Source organism: Cervus elaphus, chromosome 10, assembly GCF_910594005.1.
Source record: "Cervus elaphus chromosome 10, mCerEla1.1, whole genome shotgun sequence".
In the NCBI taxonomy this organism is placed as follows: domain Eukaryota; kingdom Metazoa; phylum Chordata; class Mammalia; order Artiodactyla; family Cervidae; genus Cervus; species Cervus elaphus.
Genome location: NC_057824.1, coordinates 17,807,263 through 17,833,216, shown reverse-complemented (window position 1 = coordinate 17,833,216; position 25,954 = coordinate 17,807,263). Strand labels below are relative to the sequence as shown.

Sequence of the window (25,954 nt, the reverse complement as noted above, 5' to 3'; positions counted from 1 at the left end):
AAACAGAACAACTCTCTTCCCTTCTTCTCTTTGCATTTGAGGTCCCTAGGTTGGACCCAGGCCTTGTTCCCCCTCCCACTGACAAGGTGCTGTCCTGCTTTTCAGATCTACGAGAACGCCATGATCACAGCGGGACTTGTTGACGACCCTCGACCCATGGTTGGACGCCTGAACCACCTGCTTGTCAAGGCCCTGGAGCGACACTGATGGCTGCGGACGCGGGGACAGACACAACCGTGGGCAAGGCAGCCTGCAGCCAGTCATTAGGGAGTAGGCACACACACAGGAATGACAACACCCCCTTTGGAGCTTTATTTAAATTAAAAGGCATTTCTTAGTTTTAGACTTTCTTTCCCGACTGAGAAGATGGGGTGCTCTGGTGACAGAACCGCCACACTTATAATGGAAGGGGGTCAGGTGCTCTCCTCAAATTCCAGCTGCTGCGGGGTGGTTGGGGGTTCACGGGGGAGGGAAGGCACTGGGTTCCTTAAGCTCCACCCTCTGCTCTTAACTGTGACAACGAGTCAGCTGTCTTCAGCTCCTGGCGTGAGGCAGAGATCGTAGACCCCAGGATGGACTTACGTCAGTGTCACCGCCACCGGGTAATGGTCACTGATGGCCAGGGTCTGTGGGAAGATGGCAGTGAGCACAGGGACCCCAGACACCTAGTCGTCTATGGTCGTGTGCCTGAGGTGGTTTTCTTAAGTCAACAAAAAAAGCAGGGTGTCCAGGACAGACACTTACCATCTCATTGCTCAATCCATATGCAGCTTGGAAATCAAAGGGAGCAGCCGAGCCAGGAACCACAGAACTCTGGAGCAGAGACCCTGCGACCACGATCCTACAGCAGAAGACATAAGAGCAAGTCCCCTTGAGCCCAGGGTGTGACACTCTGCACCTGCACCTTGGGTCCTGGCCTGTCCCCCCAGCTCCTCTGGGTCTGCTGAATGTCACACAACCCCAACCACGCTTCAGTGCCACCATGGAGTCAGTCAGGCCCCAGCTCAATGTTGTCCCAAACTGCGTACCACTGACCAACCTCCGTATCTGCCAGGGTCGTGTGCTCCCTAAATGTGCTCCAACCCAAAACTAAGAAATGCCTTTCCTAAGTCAGGAGGGTGAGTGTCCGGTCTTGGGAAGCACTTCTGAAGCTAGTGGCAGCAGCACCCTGCTCACCGGTCATAGGCGCAGTTTGTGGATGTAGCCGTGGTGTCAGCACTGTCAGGAATCAGCCACTGGAAGGCGGAGCTCGTGCGCAGGCGGATGGATGACCACTGCGAGGAGGTCACGTAGCTGCAGTCAGCGTTGAAATCACCCATCAACATGATGTCCTGCCAGGAGACAGCCACGGGTTGGCCCAAGGCACGATGGGGGCCCCCACAGCCCAAGGCGGGGATGGGGGGGGCTCACGTTCAAGTCCCACTTCTGCCGGACATCCAGGTAGACGTCGTAGAGAGAGTTAATCTCAGCCACTGCGTCCGATGGGGCCGAGTGCAGGGGAACAATGGCAAACTCTTTGACCTCTGTGGAGACAGCAGAGCGGGTGTTGGCTGGGGTGGAGAACAACTGAGACACCCCTCGAGGGTGGACGTCTTCCTGAGTAACTTCAGTGTGAGACCAAAGGGGCTGTGGGGTGCAGCACAGGACAGGCGCACTCACTGGTGGAGGGGGACGAGAACTTGACCACAGCGGGCTCCCGGCTGAAGCTGTCGTTCCCGCAGGACTCGCAGCCATCGTCGTACTGGTAGGTGTCCAGCACGGACACCTTGTTGGGTCTGCAGAAGGCCAGGCCGGAGGGTGGTCAGCCTGGGCTCAGGCACCACGCAGACCCACTAGCACAGAGCTCCCGCCAAGGCCTCCTGCCTCTGCATGAGCTGTGAGCCTCGAGGGGCACAGTGCAGCTCAGACCCCTGCTCTGGAGGCCCCAGTTCTTGCCCCCAAACCTGAGGGGAGGGGCACACGGACTCTAGGCCACATTGAAGCCTCCTGTGTGCCCGTGAGGTGGAGGCCTGCAGCGTTACCTGAACACAAAGAGGTAGCGCTCCTTGTAGCTGTTGCGGCCCAGCGGCTCACTGACCACGTAGTGGTAGTTGTTTGGGTCATCCCTAGATTGAGGAGACAAACATCCCAGTCAGGAATTGGTGGTGGGGCGAGTCCCAGGGTACCCCACACCTGTGTCCCTGCAGCCTGGCTGACCTGGCACTGTGCCCGGGAAGAGACAGTCGTCATCATCCCCCTCCCCCCAGGCCTCCTGGGACCCCACTTCACCCACTGGTTGAGATGGTCCAGCAGCTTCCCCACGGCCACCAGGTGGCTGTCTCTGACCTCCTGGATGAGGACGATGTCATAACGACTCACGATCTGGGGACAAGGCCACAGTGCTGCTGAGCAGGCAAGCGGAGACCGCGGCATCTGAGCCGGCTGAGCTGCTGCCCCCACCCCGGACACTCCCTGTCACAGCCTGGCCTGGGACCCTAACACCAGCCATGGACACCACGGCAGTAACGAGGGCCTGTCCCCCTGACTGACAGGTGGGCTGAGACCTTGATGCCCCCCATCATCACCACTGCCAGTCACCCTCAGGACTGACCACTGGCCCAGGATTCCCAGGGCCTGTTAGACAGCCCACCTCCAGCTTCCCCACCCTGAGGGCCCTGGGGACAGAGCTGGACTTACCCGCACAATGTAGCTGGAGAGTGTAGCGTTGGACATCTTGGTCTCCCCAAAGGTGCGGATGTTGAAGGCTGCTATCTTCAGGGACAGGCCCAGCTGCAGCAAGCCAGCCAGTGCGAGCAGCAGCCCGGTCAGCCTGGTGCCCCTCATCCTGGAGCAGAAGGGAGAGCCACGTGTGGGCTGGGGGGCAGACTGGGCCCCCTTTCCTCCCTGAGCCCAGCTGGACAAACAGCCAGGGTGAGAGCCAGGTGCCAAGGACCACGTAATGGGCCCTAGATCTCCTCACCCCTCACCCACCAGCAGATGAGCTCCGTGAGGGTCGCCAGCCCAGGAAGCCCCTGGCAGTGTAGTGCCAGCTCACTGCACTTCACGCTCCAGATACCCCCTCCACGGGACTGGCCAGGGTTCTCGCGGTCGGGCGTCCACCTCCTATGCGCACAAGTCACCCAGCCCTTGGGGCACCGGGCACACTCACCTGAAACCTTTCATAGAGAACTCTGCCAAGGACTGGTATTCTGCAGTACTAGTTCTCTCCTCTGGCTGCTTAAAAAATACTCACAGAGTGCTAAGAAATGCAAGCGGGAGCTGCCGCAGCTCCACACAGCAATGTCTGTCCCCCCTGGGGTTTTAAAGGCTCAGGCAGCTGTGCCCTTTCCCAGGGCATCACCTGGAGGACACGGAACAATGGCCCTGCCTGTGTGCCTTTCTCAGCGGGTGGGTGACTGCCACGTGTTTATTTTGAGAGGCACAGGTCCCTTGCCTCCGTAAAAAGCACCTGATGATATTTGCACTTGATTTTAAAGTCATTCCATATAGCCAAAGGCTCTCTGGCTTTTGCACATGTTGCTCTCCCAGGGATGGGGAGCAGGTGACCTGCAGGGCGGGACGCCAGCGACACTCCAGCTGCAGGATCTGAGGTGACCTCGGCGCCGGCACAAAGCCCGACTGTCCCTGTTGCGAATGGAGCCCATGGTGGCAGCTCTGTTCCAGAAACCCCTCTCCCCCCAACCCCAGCCCCAGCCCCGCTTCCTGACCTTTCCCTGTGGGGGCTTCAGGGTGGTGGGCACCAGGAAGGGGCAGGGGCTGCAGAGCCCACCTGTGTGTGCAGGCGCAGGTGACAGGAGTAGGTCACAAGAACACGGTCAGGCAGCAGATCGGGGTCTGCCAGGCCTTGAGTCCAGTCATTTCTTCTTGGAATCCTTTGCCTTCCCATTTGTATTCACTTCCTGTGGCTGCTGCAACAAGTCACCACAAACTTCATGGCTTAAAACTATAGAAACTTATTCTCTAGTAGTTTTAGAGGCCAGAGATCCAAATCACTGCACTGAGCTGAAATCAAAGTGTCACAGGCTGCACACCCTCGGGAGGTCCTGGGAGGCCCTTCCGCCCTCTTCAGCTTCCGGAGGCTCCTGGTGTCCTTGGCTGTGGCTGCACCACTTCATTGCCTTCCGTGTCAATTCTTTCACCCTCAGAGAAGGAGGTGAGTGAGTGTAGGGTCCTCCCAGATAATCTGGGACCATCTCCGTATCGTGAGATCCTTTTTTGCCATGTGATGTTTCCAGGGATTAGGACATGGAAATATCGGAGGGAGGGTGGCATCATTCAGCCCATCACCCCATCAATGGGGGCTCTGCCCCGTTAGGGAGAGGCGGTGGTCACCAACGATAGCCCTGCAAGTAGGAAGGCTGGGTCCCTCCCTGGAATGGAAGGGCCTTGCAGTGGCGGGCATGTGGGGTGTGTGTGCAGGGCTATGGGGACTGGGCTTCAGGAAGCAGGAGCAGCCTGAGAAGAGCAGTCTTCAAGGACCAAGGTCAAAATCATAGAAGTGTCATGGGTGTGGTGAGCTGGTCATGAAGGAGGAGGACACAGGATTAAAAACAACTCAAAGTAAACCAAGACCAGAACCCCCTGAAGTAATGAGAACATGCTGACAGACAGCTCTGGCGGTCAGCAGGAATGCTAGTCAGCTCCTCAAAACGGTACCTACAATGCAGGGTCACGTGGCCTTGCCCTCAGGCTGCCAGGAGCCCCACTGCAGCCTTTTGCAAAGGTCTGATTGCTGACTCTCCTGTTTTAAAATCTCCAAGACTGCAAGAGGATCAAAATGAAGATTCTAACCACTAACCAAGACCATGAATGCATCCAGAATAGGTGCCTTGAACTCTCTTCCATGGACTTCGCCTGGACACGCAGGTGAAGCTCTCTGAGGAGCGTGAGGATAAACCAGTAGGTGGCACGGCCGTGGCTCATACGGAGGGTACCTGGACCCCGCTCCCCAGTTTTCAGGGACACAGGCACCTGTTGGCACCCCTCTTCCCCCATCGACCAAACACTGCCCCTTATGTGCCAAAGAGCTGCCCTCCCTCACCAACCTGCCAGAAAAAAGGTCCCAACTATGGCCTCACTTGCACCAAGTGCCCAGCTCCACGGCCACACCAGCAGCCCTAAGTTAGGCCCACAGAGAGGCAGGCAGCACAGCCCGGGAAGAGCCCAGCCAAGAGTCAGGGGTGTGGGGCCCAGTCCAGGCTCACCCACTGCACCTTCGACCACTTTGAACCTCAATATCTTCAACTCTAAATAAAGTCTGTATTAAGGATCAACAGATAGAACGAAAAGATCATCTCACATCTTAAAACTTCATCCTATCCTAGACCATCACTTCCCTGGTGGTCTAGTAGCTAAGACTCCACACGCCCCATGTAGAGGGTCCAGGTTTGATCCCTAGTCAGGGAACAAGATCCCACATGCCAAAACTAAAAGATCCTGCATGCTAAGATCCAGTGCAGTTAAAAAAAAAAAAAAAGACCCAGTGAGCGCCCCCAAGAACTTGGGGTGGAGGGGTGCAACCTGCACACCAACATGTGGCCCAGGAGACAGAGGGCCCACAGACCCAGGGGAAAAGAAGGGCGCAGAGCAGCAGTGCCCGGAGGAGCCCACAGCGGAGCTGCCGGCACGGCAGGATGCGTTTTACTTTTGGGGAAAACGGTGATACTAAACATCTCTCAACACTCCAGCGTTTCAACATGACATCTTGCTACATTGCTTTGTGTAATTTCATGTCTGCAAAGCTAGGTTTCTGGCAGTTACTGAAAAGGCAATTACTGTGTAAGTCGATATGGAAAAGGCAACAAGGATGACCATGTCCAGTCTGATTCCAAAATTCAAGAAGAGCCTGACAGGCAAATGTTTCACTCCTAAGAAATTACGGCCACTTAAAAATGCAATGAAAAAAATTTTATGTTTACATTGTTTTCCGAATGTCTATTATAAGTTGTTAGGATATAAATACTGTACTTAAACTGTTTGGACTTAACGATTTAAAAATGAAACTGTTACTTCTTTGGCCTGTGGGTCCCTTGGACCTCTAGGTCTAACACACACAATTGGGGTGCCCCCTCCCACGATGGCCCCCACCTGCCCAGATGCCAGACGCCTCAGGCTCACTGGGGTCCCTGCTTTTCCTCAGCTCCACCCGCTCTGGTTCGCCCGTGCCTGTCCTTCCCCAAACACAAGCAAACCCGCCCACTGGTCTCCCCACTCCCAGAAACTCTCCCCACAGTCCAGTCTCCACACAGCACCCACACATCTTGTGAATCAGATCACCCTACTCCCCGGCTTAGAACCTGTCATGGGTTCCTCCTGTCCTTAAGGGGAAAGCAGGCACCCACCAGGGGCTGGGCGATGCGAGCTCAGGGCCCCGCTCTGCCCCAGGGCCGCCCAGGTTCCGCTCACGTGCCTCCTCAGGGAGATCGCCCTCCCCCACCTGACCCTGCCACTAGCATGGTCCCAGTGTCCCTTTTCCGTGACCCTTATCACTGGTTTTCTTTGTTTTAGTGTGTTTGCTCCTACCTGCTTATGCTCACTGAAGGCCAGCCTCTGCACTATTAATAGAACACAAGCTACATAGGAGCAGGGACCTCGTCCGTCTCATCCCTGAAAGATGCCTGAAGGGCAGAGGCCCTGTGCTCACCTGCCCCGTCACCTCCTGCCCCCCACCTCCCACACGAGAGGACGTCCCCTCCTCACGGACCCCCCAGAGAACCCGGCAAGGCCGCCTGTCCTGAAGCACAAGGGACACTGCAGGGCGTCCAGGCGGCTCCCGGATGCTTGGCATGAACTGATCAGAAGCTCCCAGGAGCCAGCGGCTGCTGTGCCCACCCTCAGCCAGACCTGACCTGGATTCCTTCTCTCCCCTCAAGAGGGGTGTTCACTGGCCCCAAGACAGAGCACTCTGGAGGACGAAGGGGCTTCCGTCCTTTACTCGAGATGGTCAGTGTCTCTGCTGGGACACCGCTCTAATCAGTGTCCGACAGACAGTGTGGGTCAGCAGTCATCACTCAGCTCAGCCACTGGCCTTGGCCCATGACCCCACCTTAGCTCACCGTCCCTCATGAATTTATTTCTGTTCATTATAAGGAAACCATTAACCCAGGATGGAAAGGTTCTCAGCATGGCATGTGTATGAACTGCTATAACCCACAACAGTTTCAGAGTCATGCTCAGCACAGCCCTGACCTTGCCCCCTCACCAGCTACGCCAGTGCCCGCTGCGTCACTGCCACAGGCCACACCTGGGCCCCGTGGCCCACCGACCTGAGTGCCAACGTGCTCGCCTTCTGCACGTCACAGACAGGCCTCTCCTGGCTCCTCATCCCACCAGAGGCATTTTCCACGGTGTGTGCTGTGAAGACTGGCATACCTTAAGCCTGAGCCCATGAACAAACAGGTTCAGATTCCTGATGCCTGAGGCCCTGAAAGATTTAACTAGAGTCACGGAGCTCCACTGACTAGACTCCCAGTGAGTAACATTTCCAACAAAGTTGAGTGAAAAGCGTCCCCCAAATCCCCAAGCCCCCTCAGTCTCTCCCAAGCACAGAATGCCTCCTCAACAGGCTCTCCCCCCATCCAACAGGTCTCCAGAAGGTTCAGAGTCCAGGACAGTGTGGATAGTATGAGCTGGTCATGGCAAGGTCTGCAGAGAGATTTTCTACTGATTTATCTTCCAGTTCACTGGTCCTTTCTTCAGCTGTCTCTCATCTACTTTTAAATCCACCTAACTGAATTTTAAATTTGTTATTGTACTTTCCTCTTTTAGAATTTTCAACCTTTTCTCTGTGAAACTCTCCATCTTACCAATTTCAATGTTAATTGGTTATTTTAAACTCTATGTCTGCCAACTCCAGCATCTTAATCTTCTGTGGGTCTCTCACTCTTTCCTTTCTGTCCCATTTATCAGTGTAGATAGTGACTAGACGCAGAGTCAGGCACTGTGTGTGACAAAGGAGAGGACTGGGACGGTGTCTCCCTCCACGGGGCAGCAGAGGGGGCCGGCCACCCAAGGTCCGAGCGGAGAGACTGGCATTTTTAGGGCTGTTGCTCCTGCCAGCCCTCAGCTCTTCCCTGGCACCACGAAACGGCCAAAGACCCAGCTCTGCTCCGTACGCACTTCTGCATCTCTGGCCTCCTCCCTCTCAGGGATCTCCACCCTTGAGTCCCACTGCCTCCACAGCTCCCAAGCCCCCAGAGTTCAGTCTCCCCAACCCCACAAGATTACCTGGGGCTCCTCTGGGTTCTCTGCCTTTTGGCAGCTGCCCCTGCCCAGCTCCCAAGAGAGAGGCCAGTGTAGGAGGGAGACTCACCTCTTCAAGCTCCCCTCTGCGTTGCGGGCCCCAGGGTGGCGCTCCAGTCCTTTGAGCAGGTGCCTTGAGTCCTCGGCAGGACTGGTCTGCTGTGAGCAACTCCATAGCCAGAAGCAGTCTGTGTGTTACCTGGAATGCGTCATTGAAGTAGATAGCTGGAGGCTGTGGTGGGTAACTAGGCAAGCTGGTCTGACCAGCAGGCTGTGCGTGGACATCTCTGAGCTAAAAACGCAAGAGAAATGCAAGCCAACGAGAGATGATCATAAGGAAACTAGACCACACTCTCTGTCCAACCAAGTCTCTGGGACTAAAGATCTCTGTATCCTGTTTGAAACCTAGAGTACTTATTCTCATTACCCCAGTCCTAAAGGTGAAGATGGTGCAGGGCAAGGACACAGCAATGCTGTATTCTGTAAGGCTGTCCTGCGGCTCCTCAGAGAATGGCAGCACCTGTCCTGAGCTGAGGTTTACCGCTTCGCTCAGAGAAGAAGCCTTGGGGCCTGCAGGCGGCCAGCTCCAGGCCTGTTTCCTCTCTGGGGACTCTGCCCCCTTGGCCAGGTGGGCGATGCTATTTTCTGAAAACTCTAAGTACCTGCTGTGCTTCCCACCTGGGACCAGCCATGGGGCTTCTCTACAGACACTAGGGTGTTTCACACTGACGGTTTCAACACAGTTGTCCAAAGGGGCTCCTGCATCAGGGCCTCTGCACTGCTCCTCCACCCCAGACACAGGGCTTGTCCCTCCCTTGACTCGAGCCTCTGCCCAGACGCCACCCCACCACAGCATCCTACTCAGCAGCAGGCTTTGTCCCACTACTGTCTCCTTCACCCTGCTCACTTTCTTCTGCCCACCAGTCACATCTAACACAGTGTACGGTCAGCCTCATCCCACTGGGCCTGAGTCCCGCAGAGCTGGGGCTTACGCAGCAGCACCTGGGCACGGCCTGATCCACAGCAGGTGCTCACTGAGGCCCGGCTGAGTGAAGAGATGAAGGTCAGTCAGGGGCCTGCTGGACAGAACCAGGGCTTTAGATGCTCCAACCTCTTCAGCTGCTCTGGTTGTGCCCATTTAAGTGTGAGCATCTCACACAAGAGGAACCCCACGTTGGCCCTCCCAGGTGACTGAGTAAAGGAGCAGGCTTCTGCACAGGGCCAGGCTCCTCAGCCTGGCAGAGATGTCCGCCTCCTCGGGAACTGCAGGGCTCTGGTCAGTGGCACTGATCTCACCCCATGTCTATACCAGCTTCAAAAACACATCCACTTACCTGTGAGGCTGGCTTTCCAGACACCTTCCCCCAGGGCCTGCATAAAAGCAGAGTCACAGTCAAGGGACAGGGTCTCAGGCAGGAGCAGCGATGACCTCAGGAGACCAGGAATGAGTCCAGTCCGGCTCACTCGGGCCAAAGTCAGAGTGGCCTGAGGTGGGTGGCCTTGTCGGTCTGGGTCCACACTGTCCAAAGACTGCTGAAGTCGTAGCAGGCCATACAGAAGGCCTGCGCAAATGCCTTGATAACTGGTTGTTTCCTCACTTGGGCTCCCATGAAGAGACATTGATCTTCGCAGGAGCCTCAGCCACAAATGACACAGCACAGGAAGCTGGTAAAATGCAAATGTGCTGCGGGAACGACACCACGTCATTTCCTCTCAGCCTGTGCCATCTCCCTGGTCCCACTCACACGCAACTAGTTTAAAAAGAAGAAAAAAGGGAGTGTTAATAATGTCAGTCAGCTGAGCGACAGGACACCTAGCTGTCCTGAAATTTCATCAAGCTCCAGACAGGCCGTTTCATTTGTGTGCTTTACTCACTTTTTTCAAGACAGAGTAAGAGAGGCCCCTAAACAATGAGAAAACCAGGCAAGAGGTGGTGTGATGTGTTCTCAGCCACTGGATAAGTGCAAGACAAGGATCCGAGAGAGAAGGGAAACCAAGACAGTGGGCCCAATGGTTTGGGGTGGGAGGGCACGTGCAGGGCACTCATGCAGCTCGCTGGATCTTAGTTCCCTGACCAGGGAATGAACCCAGGGCCATGGCAGTGCCAGTGTCAAGTCTTCCCCACTGGACCTCCAGGGAGCTCTGGGCTCTATGACCAGCCACAGCCGATGTGGTTTCCAGGCTACAGCGCAGGGAAGGGAAACAGAGACCCAGCTGCCCATGAGTGAGGAGTGTCTCCCTGGGAGGTCAGGGAGGCCCGGGGGCTGGAACGTGTGGGACAGAATGTTGGGGAGCAGGGGCTGAAAAGCAAGCAGAGCTCCAGGACCTACAGAGCACTCCCTCAAGTCTTCAGCCAAAGACAAGTTTGCACCTGTCCGAGAAAAACTGTGAGGAGGCTGGAACAAGAATCCCTGGAAAGGAGCAGACAGAACCACCTCCTGAGCTCACACAGGAATGGGGATCAACTGTGCCCCCACAGACCACCACGGAATAGCTCCCTCATTCACACAGTACTGGCTGGCATCCCCAGAAGGGCTTCGTCCTCAGTAATGAGGCCAAATTATCTGTACACCAAAGGCAGCTCTGGATCACCCTAACACAGCTCAGGAGCAGTTCTCTAAAGGATCAACTGATGACAAGGAACTTAACTGCATGCCAGACCAAGATAAATACTATTTGAAGGAATATAACAAAACAACATAAATACATAATGTCCAGTATCCAATAAGGAAATGGCCAGGTCTATTGGTCAGGGGACAGAAACCACAAGGTATTTTAAACAAGGGAAGTTTAGTATAAAGAGCTATTAACTATTTATAAGAACTGACTAAAATGAACCAAAAGGTATAAAATACTCTAGGGTGCAGGGAGGATTCAGGGCTGGGAGACAGCAGTTTACAGGACGGTGAAGCTCACCAGGCTGAAGCATCTGAGACGCTGCCAACACAGTCAGCCAGGAAGCTGTCTGCAGAGAGTTCTGTAAAGCCACCAGGGTGGAGGTGCTGATGAACTCTCACCAGAAAGCTGCAGGAGACCAACTTGGGTACCCGCGGAACATGCCTGGCAGTGCCTGTCCCTTTCCAAATATATAAACAGCCTCATCACTGGCACTTGGGCAAGTGCTGCTGAATTGGTAGCTAGGACACTGCCTGAGAAGGTGCCACAGAAGCTCTCTAGGGCTAAGCCGATGTCAAAGAACAGGAATGAGCAAAGCGCAAAGCACCAGGACACAGGCCCTTTCTCCTTCAGCCCCTCCAATGAAAAAGGTTGGTATCAGGCTAGCTGGCAAGGGGGGTAATGCTCCACTATCACAAGCAGGCAATGAAAGGTGGATAGACAAGGCATGTGAAAAAGAAGAAAATATGACTTATGACCATAAGAAAAAGCAATCAATAGCAACTGATCTAGAAGTAACAGATATAAAGGAATGATCAGACAAGGACATGCTTCATATACTCAGGAAAGTAGAGGAAATATGACCATAATGAGAGAAATGGAAACTATAAAAAGGCCTAAGTGGAACTTCTAGAGATGATGATAATATCTGAAATGCAAAAACACACAGTCTGGGATGAACATCAGATCAACACTGAAAAAGATCATACAACTCAAAAACGGCAACTGAAAACTGTTCAAATAAAGGGCATAGAGAAAAAAAGGCATCAGATACTGACAAGCAATCCAATGTACATGAGTTGGAATCCCAGAAAAAGGACAAGGAGGCTCTTTAGTTCTTCTTCATTTTCTGCCATAAGGGTGGTATCATCTGCATATCTGAGATTATTGATATTTCTCCCAGAAATGAAGCTTCTGCTTCATCCAGCCTGGTTATTTCACATGATGTACACTGCATATAAGTTAAATAAGCAGGGTGACAATACACAGCCTTGATGTACTCCTTTCCCATATGACCACTACAAAAATGTACACAAAAATGTATCACTACAAAAAATCAACTAAAGGCCAATCAACACATGAAAAGATGCTCAACATCAGCCAGTCATTATCAAAGAAATGCAAATCAAAACTACAATGAGGGTATCATCTCACACCAGTCAAAATGGTCATCATCAAAAAAATCTACAAACAGTAAATGAGAGGATGTGGTTGGTGGGAAGGTAAATTGATACAGCCACTATGCAGAACAGTAGGAAGATTACTTAAGAAACTAAGACTAAAACTATCCTATGAACCAGAAATCCTACTACTGGGCATACACCCTGACAAAACCACAATTCAAAAAGACATGTACCCCAATGTTCATTGCAGCACTATTTACAATAGTCAGGACATGGAAGCAACCTAGATGTCCACTGAAGAGTGAATGGATAAATAAAAAACTGGAAAATCCACAAATATGTGGGAGTTAAACAACATGCTCTCATACAATCAATAGGTCAAAAAGGAAATCACAAGAAAAATTAGAAAACACACTGAGACCAATGAAAACACACACACCAGACTTTTGGGATGCAGCAAAAGCAGTGCTAAAAAGGAAATTTATAGCTATAAATGTTTACATTAAAAAAGAAGAAAAGTATCAAAGCAATAGTCTAACTTACACCTTAAGGAAATAAGAGCAAACTAAAACAAAGCTAGCAGGAGAAAGGAAATAATAAAAAGAGTATAGCATCAATAAACAAAGAAAAGAAAAATAGAGTCCAGTTGTATTTCTACACACTAACAATGAACAATCCTAAAAGGAAATTAAGAAAACAATTCCACTTACAATAGCATCAGAAAGATTTAAAATACTTGGGAATAAACTTAATCAAGAAAGTGAAAGACTTAACACACTGAAAAGTATGCATCATTGCTGAAAGGAATTACAAAGAACACATGAATACACAGAAAGATATCTTACTTTCATGGGTTGGAAGATTTAATAAGATGTTAGCACTACCCAAAGTGATCTACCCATTTGTGCAATCCCTACCAAAATCTCAGTGACTTTTTTTTCACAGAAATAGAAAAACCTATCTTATGGTTTTCTATATGGAATATCAAAGGAACCCCCCCAACCCCGCCGAAGTATTCAAAACCACCTTGAAAAAGGACGAAGTTGGAGGTCTCACACTCCCTGATTTCAAAACTTTGTACAAAGCTACAGTAATCAAAACAGTGTGATACTAGCATAAAGATAGACACACAAACTGCACAGCTTTGGGACTGGCAGTGATTTCTTGGATATTACACCAAAATCACCAACAAAACAAAATACAGCTAAATTGGATTTCATTAAAATTAGAAACTTTTGTGCAAAGGACCTATCACAAAAGTGAAAAGACAACCACAAAATGGGAGAAAATACCTGGAAATCATTTATCCCATTAGAGTCTGATATTCAGAATATATAGAGAACTCCTACAACTCAACAACAAAAATCAAACAACCAAATTTTTTAAATGGGAAAAGAAAAAAACTTTTTGTAATGGGCAAAGGACTTGAACAGGCATTTCTCCAAAGATAAGCAAATGATCAATAAGCACATGAAAAATGACAACTATCATTAATTAGCAGTGAACTGCAAATCAAAACTGTGATGAACTTTCACTATCTTCCCATTAGAATGGCAACTATATTTTAAAATTGTAAGTTTTATAAGGATGTGGAGAAACTGGAATCCTTATGCACCACTGACAGGGATGCAAAATGGTACAGCCACAGTGGAAGACAGTATTGAGATTCCTCAAAAAAATTAAACAGAATTACTATGATCCAGCAACTTCACTCCAAGGTACCCAAAAGAACAGAATGATGAGAAAGTTCTGAAAATGGACAGTGTGTGGGTAGTGGTGATGGTTGTACAACAACATGAAAGCATTTAATGTCACTGAACTGTACACTTAAAAATGGTTAAAATTGTGAATTTTATATTACATATATTTTATCACAATGAAAAACTATACAGCTAACAGTATACTTAATGGGAGAAATTAGATGCTTTCTCACTAAGATCAGGAAGAAGGTAAGAATGTCTATTTTTACCACTCCCATGCATCATCATACTGGAAGTCCTAGGTAATACGACAAGAAAAGGAGATAAACGTTACACAGATCAAAAAGGAAGAAATAAATTAATCTTTATACATAGATGACATGAATTATCTATGTAGAAAATACCAAAGAATTAACAACAAAAAAAAACCCTTGAAATAATAAATTACTATGACAAGGTTGGAAATACAAGATTAACTGACAAGAGTCAACTTCTGGTTTCTAGTTTCACATGCAAGGAGATTGGAAGTCACCACTCTGTCCTGACAAGCAGTAAAAAGCTGAACTGACTGAAAATCAACACCTTTTCTTGGATCCATAACGAGGAGGACACAGGGCAAACCACTGTTCCCAAGTCTGAGAGACAGACACATGAACACAAGAACCTTAAATGCACATTACTAAGTGCAAGAAGGCAATCTGAAAAGCCTAGTTGCCTGTTTCTCTGGTAGCTAAGAGGGTACAGCATTTGCTTGCAATGTAGGAGATCCAGGTTTGATCCCTGGGTCGGGGAGATCCCCTGGAGAAGGAAATGACAACCCACTCCAGTATCCTCTCCAGTATCCTTGCCTGGAAAATTCCATGGACGGAGGAGCCTGGCAGGCTACAGTCCATGGGGTCACAAAGAGTCAGACACGACTGAGCAACTAACACACACATACTCACACACACCATCTGAGTGTGATCAAGGGAGGGCGGGGCTCCCGTATTCTGCCCAGCCCCTAACTCATGGGAGAGAGGCCCTCTCTTGGGCTGGGTGTTATGAGAGTACTGGGGCCCTGACCATGCTCATCCCAGCTCACGACGTGGCAGATCCACACCAGAGAGGCGAGCTGAGTGGACCCCAGGCTGCTGCCTTCCCTCTCCCACAGACGGCTCAGCAGTAACAGTGGAGAGCAGTTTACCACTCCAAAATCACGGTGGGGTGACTGCAGCCATGAAATTAAAAGACACTTGCAAAAAAAATAAAATAAAATAAAAGACTTGCTCCTTGGAAGGAAAGCCATGTCAAACCTAGACAGCATACTAAAAAGCAGAAATATCACTTCGCCAACAGAAGTACATTTAGGTCAAAGCTAATGGCTTTTCCAGTAGTCATGTATGAGTGTGAGAGCTGGACCATAAAGAAGGCTGAGTGCTGAAGAATTGATGCTTTCCAACTGTGGTGCTGGAGAATATTCTTCAGAGTCCCTTGGACGGCAAGGAGATCAAATCAATCAATCCTAAAGGAAATCAACCCTGAATATCCATCAGAAGGACTGATGCTAAAGCTGAAATTCCAATAGTTTAGTCACCTGATGCAAAGAGCCACCTCATTGGAAAAGATCCTGCTGCTGGGAAAGACTGAGGGCAGGAGGAGAAGGGGGCAATAGAGGATGAGATGGTTGGATGGCATCATCAACTCAATGGACATGAGTATGAGCAAACTCCAGGAGACAGTGAAGGACAGGGAAGCCTGGCATGCTGCAAGGGTTGCAAAGAGTATGCAAAGCGGTTGCAAAGAGTCAGACACGACTGAACAACAACAAAAACCATATGCTGGCTAGTTTACAAGAGACAATGAGGGAACAGCACAAGCTGGGGGGAGCCATCCTAGGGTTATAAAAATATCGAACACTGACTTTATAACCTATTCCTTTAAAGAAACCAAAATTTTGTAGGATTAGCTGGTAGAGCGGTTTGGGTATCCTAACTGTGCTTAGACCATTGCACACAATGGCAAGAACATGGTTGGTGGATAGACAAGGCCCATAAGACAGAAATGGGCCTCAGGGGAAAGAGTTGCCAGTCCAGACATCATGAAATGAAATTAATTCAATTTTAATGAGAAATGGGATTCAGAGGAAAATAATTTAGTAACTAGAATAAGCAGGTTAGAGGGAGATCTCCTGTAGAAGGAAAGCAAAGGATAGGCGTCAGCCTGGAAAGATACTGAGATTGTATCAAAGTGGGTCTGGCCAATCCAACAAATAATTTGGGATAATATTCAACATTAGGACCAGCATGGGGCTTGTCTCCTGACCTGGATGGGCCTCTTGACTACTTTAATACAGATGGAACTGAACAGGCCATGGGACAATGGCCCTCCAAATCCATGGAAGTTCTCTGGGGGCACTTATTATAACCCTGAAATAAACAATAATAAATAGCACATAAAAAACCCTACAAGCCAAACTCAATGAACACAGGTGCAAAACATTCCTTTAAGAATTATACGTGCAACTTGAAATAACAGTGCATTGAAAGATCAATACTTGGGCTCTAAAGATGGCTGTAGTGGCCACATACATTCTGAGTGTTAGTCACTCAGTCATGTCCGACTCTTTGCAACCCCATGGACTAGCCCGCTAGGCTCTTCTGTCCATGGGATTTTGCCAGGCAAGAATATTGGAGTAGGCTGCCATCTCCTTCTACAGGGGGTCTTCCCAACCAAGGGATCGAACCAGGGTCTCCCACATTGCAGGCCGATTATTTACCTTCTGAGCTACCAGGTAAGTCCTTTCATACATTCTGGTTCTTCCCAAATCACTACATAACACAGATCTGAAAAACAAATGCTTATGAAACATTTACAACAAAAACAGATGAAAAAGTATCTGCAAGAACCTGAGGCCCCAAAACACAGGTAGATTTATTTTGTATACCTACAACACAGTGTCCAATATAGATAGATATATAGCCATACCCCACGTGTGTTAAGTGCCCATGTTAGAGAAAGCAGAGGTAAATAACAGCGTGTCACAATAAATCTGAGATGATGAAAAACCCAAATAATCAACAAGTGTTCACCAAAAAGTATACTGAGCCATTTTAAGAAAAGCCACTGAAACTGGGAATGATTTTGCCTACTCCAATCTGCAGTATATATGCAAGGGCCAGTGGAAAGGCCTAGAAGGGTCTAGCATCTATGACTTCTCAAAATTGATTCACCAGGGCCTCTGTCCAAGAAGGGCCCCATACTGAGAAGAAACTACTGGCAATGGAATAAAAAACAGAGCAGGAAGGAGACAATAAAGATGAAAAAAAAAGAGAGAGTCCAGATAAAAGTGGGCAAGGGAAACAAAACTAAAATCTCAGAAAGTCACTGTTTTTCTTTTTAACATTGCCTGAACACACCAGAAGAGAGAGCTCTGAAAAGAAAGGAAAGCTATCTGAATCAAGCTTCCCTGTAACAGTTCAGGAAAAATGAATATACCCAAAAATGAGCAACAGAAAAGTATAATGAAGTGAAACACCATATAATGTTACTGTAAGAAAAAAAGAAATTGAAGAGCAAAATAACATCCCTGCAAACAAAACAGCATGTCAGGAGGAGGACACGCTCAAAAAATGGATCAAAACTGTAATATACTACTTCAATATAAGCTTAAAATCACTAAAAATATTATACAAGCCATGAACGAACATCATAACTCAGGTTTTCAAAAATTCAGAAATGAAGAGACAATTTAAGAATTAGAAACAAAAGGAAAAACTCATTTCAGAAATAAACATTAAAGCAGAAGGAACAAGAGAGCAAACACAATAACCACTAACTCATGAGGAACAGCCAGGAGTTTTCCCACCAGGGAAACCCTTAAGGCTCAGCTGGTAAAGAATCTGCCTGCAATGCAAGAGGCCCAGGTTCAATCTCTGGGTTGGGAAAATCCCCTGGAAAAGGGAACGGTTTTTCCAGTAGTCACATACATATGTGAGAATTGCACCATAAGGAAGCCTGAGTGCTGAAGAAATGATGCTTTCAAATCGTGATGCTGGAGAAGACTCTTCAGGGACCCCTGGACTGCAAGATCAAACCAGTCAATCCTAAAGGAAACCAAACCTGGATACTTATTGGAAGGACTGAAGCTCCAATATGTTGGCCACCTGATTGATGAGATGACTCACTGGAAAAGACCCTGATGCTGGGAAAGGTTGAAAGGGAAAGGTTGAAAGCAAAAGGTGAAGGGGGTGGCAGAGGATGAGATGGTTAGACAGCATCACCAACTCAATGGACATGAATCTGAGCAAACTCCAGGAGACACAGAAGGACAGGGAAGCCTGGTGTGCTACAGTCCATGGGGTCGCAAAGAGTCAGACACAACTTAGCAACTGAACAACAACAAAATTTTAAAAAGAAAACTAACTGGTAACCCTCTGAGAATGACAGAGAACCAATTCATTACTTTGAAAACTGGATAAAAAAATAATCAAAGATTTATCCTGCCTTTCCTATATGAACTACAGCACAAAGAACACAAATACTAGTAAATAAGGCTGTCCTTACAAAATTATTCCAGACGATATAGGAAACCAAAGTTATAATTAGAATATCACCACTTCTTGTTGTTATTGTGCAGTTGACTTAGCAAATATGACCATTATACAATCTCAAATGAAGCAAAAGTCTAGGCACTGAGCATGGAGGGCTACTGTCATTTAAAAAGAGACCAAAAACCACATTATAAGCCTTCTGATAAATAAATAATCTATGAGACTAGGATTTAATCTATTGGCAAGACTATAAAGTCTCTGGATCCAGCTGGAAATTTGCAGGAACTACAGAAGACAGAGCAACATGTCAAACGATACTACAAATATGCTAATAAGCAAAACCCAAATCTGTGGAAAACTCCACAAATCAACCATCTAATGTCCTTCAGCAGATACATTACAAGGAAAATAAAGCAACTGAGGGGAAAGATGTAGATTGAGAAACTGAGAAGTCATATAAGGGTCTTCCCTGGTGGCCCAGTGGTTAAGACTCCATGCTACCAAGGCAGGGGTTCCAGGTTCAATCCCTGTTCAGGGCACTAGATTCCACACGTTGTAACCAAAAAAGTTAACATGTTGTAACTAAGACCTGGTGCAGCCAAATAAATAAATATATAAATATTTTTTTAAAAAGATGAATACGGTTCCATAATGGTTGGAAAAGGTCAAAGAAGGTGCCTAGGACATAACTCATAAATGTTCTTTTCTTCCTAGAGGAAAATTCAGTGTTTATTTGGGGCCAGTTCAGGTTCAAAATTAAAGGTTCCTTTACTAATCACATGGAGCTTTCAATCTCTGAAAATGTTACCCAGTCACATGAATGTGACTTAATGATGTGATAAATAATATGACCGAATGAATGTGACATCATGTGACAATATGACATGTGAATTTTTGGAAAGTCATATTCTTGAGTTTTCTGCATATTTATTACCATTCTACTAACCTGATGAAATACGAAGGCAACAAATGGAAATTAGAATTTTAAAACACGGAAGATAATGCTCTATTTCTTAGGCTGGATGGTAGATACACTTTTATTTATGAACATTCTTTAAACTACTTATTTTCTTAGAAATACATGTCAGTAAATCTTTTAAATTGAAGAATTGCCCTTCAATCATTAGTGCTTTCTCCTAAGAACTGACAGTTGATTCCTATTGCATCTGGGCAAACTTTTAATTTAATTAAAAGATCTATTAGTATAAACATCAAAAATAAGCAAATATACACTGTAACATGTATTCCATTATATATATCACATGTATATTCCATATTTTGTCCATCCATGCATCCACTGATGAGCATTTGAGCTGTTTCTACCTTTTGGCTATTGTGAGCAGGAGTACATGTTTTTAACACCTTTTTTTTTCCTAGTTCTGAGCAAACACCAAAGAACAGAATAACTGGGTCACATGGTAATTCTATGTTCACCCTGTTAAGGAACCACCAAACTGGTTTCCACAGCAGCTGCACCATTTTGGACCTCTAGGAATGCATGAGGGTTCCAATTTCTCCACATTCTCACCAACATTTATTTTCTATTTTGGAGGTCTTGACTTTTTTTTGTTTTTGATGGCTGTCCTAGTAGGTGAGAAGTGGTATCTGACTGTGGTTTTGATTTGTATTTCTCAAATGACTAATGATGTGAGCATCTTTCTATATGCTGTGAGCCATTTGTAATTTGTATATCTTCTTTAGAAAAATGTCTATTCAAGTTCTGTACCCATTTTCTAATCGGGTTGTTCCTTTTTGTTGTGGAGTGGTAAGAGTTCTTTGTGTATTATGGATACTAGATCCTTATCAGATATATGATTTTAAAATGTTTTCTTCCATTCTGTGGGTTGTCTTTCCCCTCTCTTGACAGTGTTCTTTGATGCAAAAAAGCTTTAAATTTTGATGAAATCCAATTTATGGATTTTTTTTCTTTTGTTGTTTTTTTGTATTTTTAGTGCTCTATCTAAAAACCAACGGTCAAATCCAAGGTCATGAGAATTTATCTGTTTTCTTCTAAGAGTTTTATGGTTTCACTCTTAGATTTAGGTCTTTGATCTGTTTTGAGTTAATTTGTGTATATTTTGCATGTGTATATTCTGTTGTCCTACCACCATTCATTCAAGAGATTATTCTTTCCCCACTGAATGGTTTTGGAATCCTTGTCAAAATCAAATGTCCATGATGCATAGGTTTATTTCTGGGCATTTAGTTCTATTCCACTGCTCTGTATTTCTGTTCTTATGTCAGTAGCAAAGTTTTGATAACCGTAGCTCTGCTGTAAATTTTGAAATCATCCCCCAACTCTGTTCTTTTTTAAGATTGTTTTGGCTATTTAGGACCTCTTAATATGAACTTCATATGAACTTCAAGATCAGTTTTTCTACTTCTGAAAAAAGAATATTGGGATTTTGTCAAGTATTACACTGATCTGTACATTACTTGGGGGAGTATTGTCATCTTAACAATATTATGTGGAAGATGATCTGACCTAATTTTAACATCAAAATTATCAACTTTATTAAGGAAAATGTTGTTTTGCATTGAGGCCAGTACATCTGCATGGAATCTCCCCTTAAATTCATCCAGCAAAATTAATAGAAACATGTATCACACAAAAAGATAGCAATGGTAGACAGAAATGCAGTATAACCTAGGATGACTTTTGTATACTTTTGACATGTAAAGCAATCATTTCCCCTCTGGATTTCAACAATTTTGGCAGTGCAGCACACAGGATTATACAACAGTAAATAAAACCTTATATGGGGACTTCCTGGTGGTCCAGGGGTTGGGAATTCACCTGCCAATGCAAGGGACACAGGTTCAATACCTGGTCCACAAACTAGGATCCCACATGCTGCAAGTGTGCCACATACTGAGCCCATGTGCCCTAGAGCCCGGGTTCCAAAAGAAGTCACTGAAATGAGCATCCCCTGCTCACCACAATTAGAGACAGCCTGCGCACAGCAATGAAGAGCCTGTATGCTGCAAAGACCCAGCACACCCTAAATAAATGAAATTTTAAAAAGCTTATATGATCAAAGAACTGAGAATACAGACAACTCTTCCCTTGTTCTGCCCTCTCCCCAGCCCCTGACAAGATAAATGAGAGGGAGCCATGTAGGTTTGGGGATTTATAACCAAACCACAGACCCGGGAAAAGAGCCTTTCACTTCTTTCACAGAACTGTTTAAAACAGTAACTCAGTGGAGGATGTCACAGTTCCAAAAAGGAACATATTCCAGGAGGGTAAGAAAGTGATAATCATAGCATATTCAACCTTCGCCTGTTTCCCCTAGATCCCAAAATTAGCTACTCCTATGGGCTTGGAAAACAGCCTCTCCTTGGAATACCACTCCTTTCATTGTGTCTACATTTTCCCACACACTTCTGCACTTGCTCTCTTTCTGATATACCCTGTAAAGTTTATCAAACACAAGGACAATTCTGACTTTTAATATATTAAATGTCCTTGCATGTCCCTGGCAGTAAAGTTCTGCCACAAATGCTGGCAGGGAACAAACACAAAGTATTACCACTGAACTAACAGGGACCCAGTAACATTGTTTTTGGACACTGTCCCTCAGCTTAGTCACACTGGGGGACTCCTGCCTCATTTCAGTGGGAGACTGTGAACCTCAGAGCTTCAGCTAGAGCTAAGTCACAATCAAGTCCAGGTCAAGGCGGCTCCCATGGTTCACCTTGGGTCAAAGAAAATCTGCCCCAGAACTTTGTTCCTTGAAGGGAGGAATCATGTTTAACCCTAAATTCCAATCACCTCCTCGCTCAGTTTTTGGCATCTCTTTTATGTTTAGTCAATAGGATTTGCTCAGTAGGTATTGGCTAAATGTAGTTACCATCAGTCTCTAGCTTGGAGACGGTAAGAATCATCTGTGAAACTTTCAAATGACAGGTTGGGAAACCTATCCAAGACTAATTTAGCAGGTCTAAGGGTGGTGTCCAAGCATTCCAGTTTAAAATATTCCACAGGTAAATAAGCTGAAAAGCTAAGGTTAAGGAATACTCCCTTCTCTAACCTACACTTTGATAACTCATTTTGCTTTAAAGAATAATATGGCCAGACTTGAGCAGGCGGCAGAAGAGAGAAAGGCAGGGGGCGGGGGGTTCTTTCCCAGGCTTCCAAGAGATTTAAATCCTAAATGAAAAAAATATGCAACAGCTTCACAATTGTCCTTCCTTCACATCATCCCAGCCATGTTCCCATGCATTTATGATTTTTTCCCCAGTATAGTATGATGTTTTGCCATCTTAAAAATCTTGCTAGGGGGAGGGGGAGACTATCCTTTCCAGGACTAGCTAATTCCCAATAATAGTAATCAATTTACTAGGGAGCAGTCTCTCATATGCAAATTCATCAACTCGTTTATCTCTCAAAGATGAAGTCAATATTGCCCCTGCCCTGATCATCCCAGGCCAAGTGCCAGGCAACTAGAGATCATCTCTATAGACCAATACAGTCCATGGAATTTTCCAGGCCAGAATACTGGAGTGGGTAGCCTATCCCTTCTCCAGGGTATCTTCCCGACCCAGGAATCGAACCAGGGTCTCCTGCATTCCAGGCAAATTCTTTACCAACTGAGCTATCAGGGAAGCCCATAGCCCAAAGTCCATGGGGTTTATTCAAACTAGCCAGTCCTAAATCCTCTATCCTGCTTTGCCTTGCCTTTTTCAGGGAATAAGGCTCCGGACCTAGGCTTTCCTCTCATTCCTGCTTCTGACTCCTGACCAAAACCTTCCCTGTGTGGCATGACATGCCCTCTCGTCTCTGGAAATTAATAGATTTTTCTTTCAATGGCCCTGGCTTCTCCTTGTCACCCAGTCACCTCTTACAAATCAAAATCCCTCTAGTACAAATGAGACACTCCACTGCTACCACATTTGTGCTGTCTACTTCACTAATTCAATTGGAACCTATATTACAAACTAACTTAGGTTTCCAAAAGCCGACATTAAATACCACCTCCTAACTCCTTCATATGGAGGAAGTTCTTGAAAGCCCTATTCGCATTTGAATCTCAACACTCAGAACTAAATGCAGTATGACCCAGCAATCACACTCTTAGGTACAAACCCAAGAGTACTAAAAACACACACATACATACATGAAATGTTCACATGGCCATTAGTTATAGTAGCCTAAACATGGAAACAACTGATAAATGGATAAATACAATGTGGTATATCCATACAAGGTATATCCATACAAGGAAATATTATCCCACCTTCAAAAGAAATTAATTGATTCATGCTACATAGATGACCCTGAAAAACACTACATTCATTAGAAGCCAGAGAGAAGGCTTATATGATACAATTTACATAACATATACACAACAGGCAAATGCATAAAAGGAAAGTAGATTGGTGGTTTCCAAGGGAGAGAGTAAAGGGGAATGAGGCTCATGGGTACACAGCTTTCTATTTGGGGTTATAAAATGTTCTAGAATTGGATTGTAATGACGGTTCCTGCCTCCTGAGAAATCTGTATGCAGGTCAAGAAGCAACAGTTAGAACTGGACATGGAACAACAGACTAGTTCCAAATGGGGAAAGGAGTATGTCAAGGGTGTATATTGTCACTCTGCTTATTTAACTTATATGCAGAATACATCATGTGAAATATTGGGTGGGATGAAGCACAAGCTGGAATCAAGATTGCTGGGAGAAACATCAATAACCTTAGATATGCAGATGAGGCCACCCTTACGGCAGAAAGGGAAGAACAACTAACTAAAGAGCCTCCTGATGAAAGTGAAAGAGAGTGAAAAAGCTGGCTTAAAACTCAACATTCAGAAAGCTAAGATCATGGCATCTGGTCCCATCACTTCATGGCAAATAGATGGGGAAACAATGGAAACAGTGACAGACTTTATTTTCTTGGGCTCCAGAATCACTGCAGATGGTGACTGCAGCCATGAAATGAAAAGACACTCCTTGGAAGAAAAGCTATGACCAACCTAGACAGCATATTAAAAAGCAGAGACATTACTTTGCCGACAAAGGTCCGTCTAGTAAAAAATATGGTTTTTCCAGTAGTCATGCATAGATATGAGAGTTGGACTATAAAGAATGCCGAGCACCAAAGAACTGATGCTTTTGAACTGTGGTGTTGAAGAAGACTCTTGAGAGTCCTCTGGAGTGTAAGAAGATCCAACCAGTCAATCCTAAAGGAGATCAGTCATTCATTGGAAGGACTGAGGCTGAAGCTGAAACTCCAATCCTTTGGCCACCTGATGTGAAGGACTGACTCACTGGAAAAGACCCTGATGCTGGGAAAGAATGAAGGTGGGAGGAGAAGGGGACGTCAGAGGATGAGATGGTTGGATGGCATCACCGACTGGACGGACAGGAGTTTGAGTAAGCTCCCAGAGTTGGTGATAAGCAGGGAAGCCTGGCGGGCTGCAGTCCTCGGGGTCACAAAGAGTCGGACACGACTGAGCAACTGAAACTGAAGTGACGGTTCCACAACCTTGTGAATATACTAATAACCAACACTCTGAGAGTGAATTTTATGATCTGTAAATTATAACTTAAAAAAAAAAACCTAACTGTATCAGTTTCCCAACAAAACTCCTCCTCGTGTATTCGTTACTTCAGTAACTGAAACCACGTTCTACTCGGATGCTCAGGCCAGAAACCTAGAAATTCTTTTCCAGAAACCCACAAGTATTAACAACTAATATGGTCACGGCAATTCAAACGCCTCAATATTTCTCCTTTCCCCCGACTTCAACTCCTAAATCCAGGCTGCCCTCATTTCTCGCCTGCATCACCACAGCCTCCTCCTAACGAGCCTTCAGGCTTGCCTCTCCAGATCAACTTTTACACTGCAACTAGAAACTCCTTTAAAAACAGTATCTATGTCGGCTCCCAAGGACCCCAAGTGGAAGTTCGAACCCTTAATACGACTTATAAAGTCTCTCAAACTTCAGTCCGCGGCGAACCTCTCCGGCTTCACGAGCCCCTCAAATCCTAACAACGTGCACCTGGAAGCCTGGAGAGGGTGGGCATCGCCTCACCTCGGCCCCTGCCCGCACGGGGAAACCTGCCCCTCAGGCGTCAACCTGCTTCCAAGCGTCTCCGGGAGGAAGCCCGCGCTCGGTCCCTCGGCTCCCGCCCCCGGTCTGGCGCCCCCGTTTACCTGTCGGCTCCTGACTCAGATGAGCTCTGAGGGGCCACCAGTGAACCCGCATACATTTCCTGTGTAAACTGTGGTGCACCCAAACTTCAACTTCAAACTGCGGCGGAGCCCGAAACTCACCTCGACTCTTCCTCAACACTTAGTAGACTTCGCCGGGAGCCGCCTACAACCTCAGCCACACGGTCCTCGGGCGCCGCGCTCCGCCTGGCCCTGCCCGGCGCGCTAGAAGAACGCTCTCAGTCGCGCGCCCCGGCCGCAAAGGAGGATGGGACGCGAGCCTCAAGGATCCCTCTGCGCCCGCGCAGCC

General features: G+C 47.0%; 2 protein-coding genes across 18 annotated transcripts in view; one reads left to right on the top strand and one right to left on the bottom strand.

Moving 5' to 3' along the window:
• TRAP1 (TNF receptor associated protein 1) overlaps positions 1-343 on the top strand; it is a 51,470-nt gene extending 51,127 nt beyond the window's left edge. For both annotated transcript variants that reach the window (XM_043914155.1, XM_043914154.1), the window contains exon 18: positions 106-343. In XM_043914155.1, coding sequence (XP_043770090.1) covers positions 106-207 — 102 coding nt within the window. In that variant the 3' untranslated portion in view covers positions 208-343. The remainder of the gene's footprint in view (positions 1-105) is intronic.
• DNASE1 (deoxyribonuclease 1) lies at positions 287-25,917 on the bottom strand. 16 transcript variants are annotated; one of them, XM_043914178.1, is made up of 11 exons: positions 25,768-25,883; positions 16,716-16,782; positions 9,576-9,992; positions 9,149-9,320; positions 8,312-8,440; positions 2,677-2,824; positions 2,022-2,105; positions 1,411-1,523; positions 1,177-1,331; positions 745-841; positions 287-626 (listed from the first exon to the last, which is right to left on the bottom strand). In XM_043914178.1, the coding sequence occupies exons 5-11, from the start codon at positions 8,414-8,416 to the stop codon at positions 579-581; spliced, it is 750 nt and encodes a 249-aa protein (XP_043770113.1). In that variant the 5' UTR covers positions 8,417-8,440; positions 9,149-9,320; positions 9,576-9,992; positions 16,716-16,782; positions 25,768-25,883; the 3' UTR covers positions 287-578. The 16 variants fall into 16 exon arrangements, with proteins under 16 accessions (XP_043770113.1, XP_043770114.1, XP_043770112.1 ...); XM_043914179.1 differs by having other exon boundaries at positions 9,244-9,320; XM_043914177.1 differs by having other exon boundaries at positions 9,149-9,317.
• Positions 25,918-25,954: the final 37 nt, after the last annotated feature.

Excerpts from the sequence above, each read along its gene's own strand:
- DNASE1 (XM_043914165.1), bottom strand. Across the intron at positions 1,776-2,021 it reads CGCTACCTCTTTGTGTTCAG|ACCCAACAAGGTGTCCGTGC; the intron begins GTAACGCTGCAG and ends GGCCTTCTGCAG. Across the intron at positions 1,524-1,659 it reads GTTCTCGTCCCCCTCCACCA|AGGTCAAAGAGTTTGCCATT; the intron begins GTGAGTGCGCCT and ends CTGTCTCCACAG.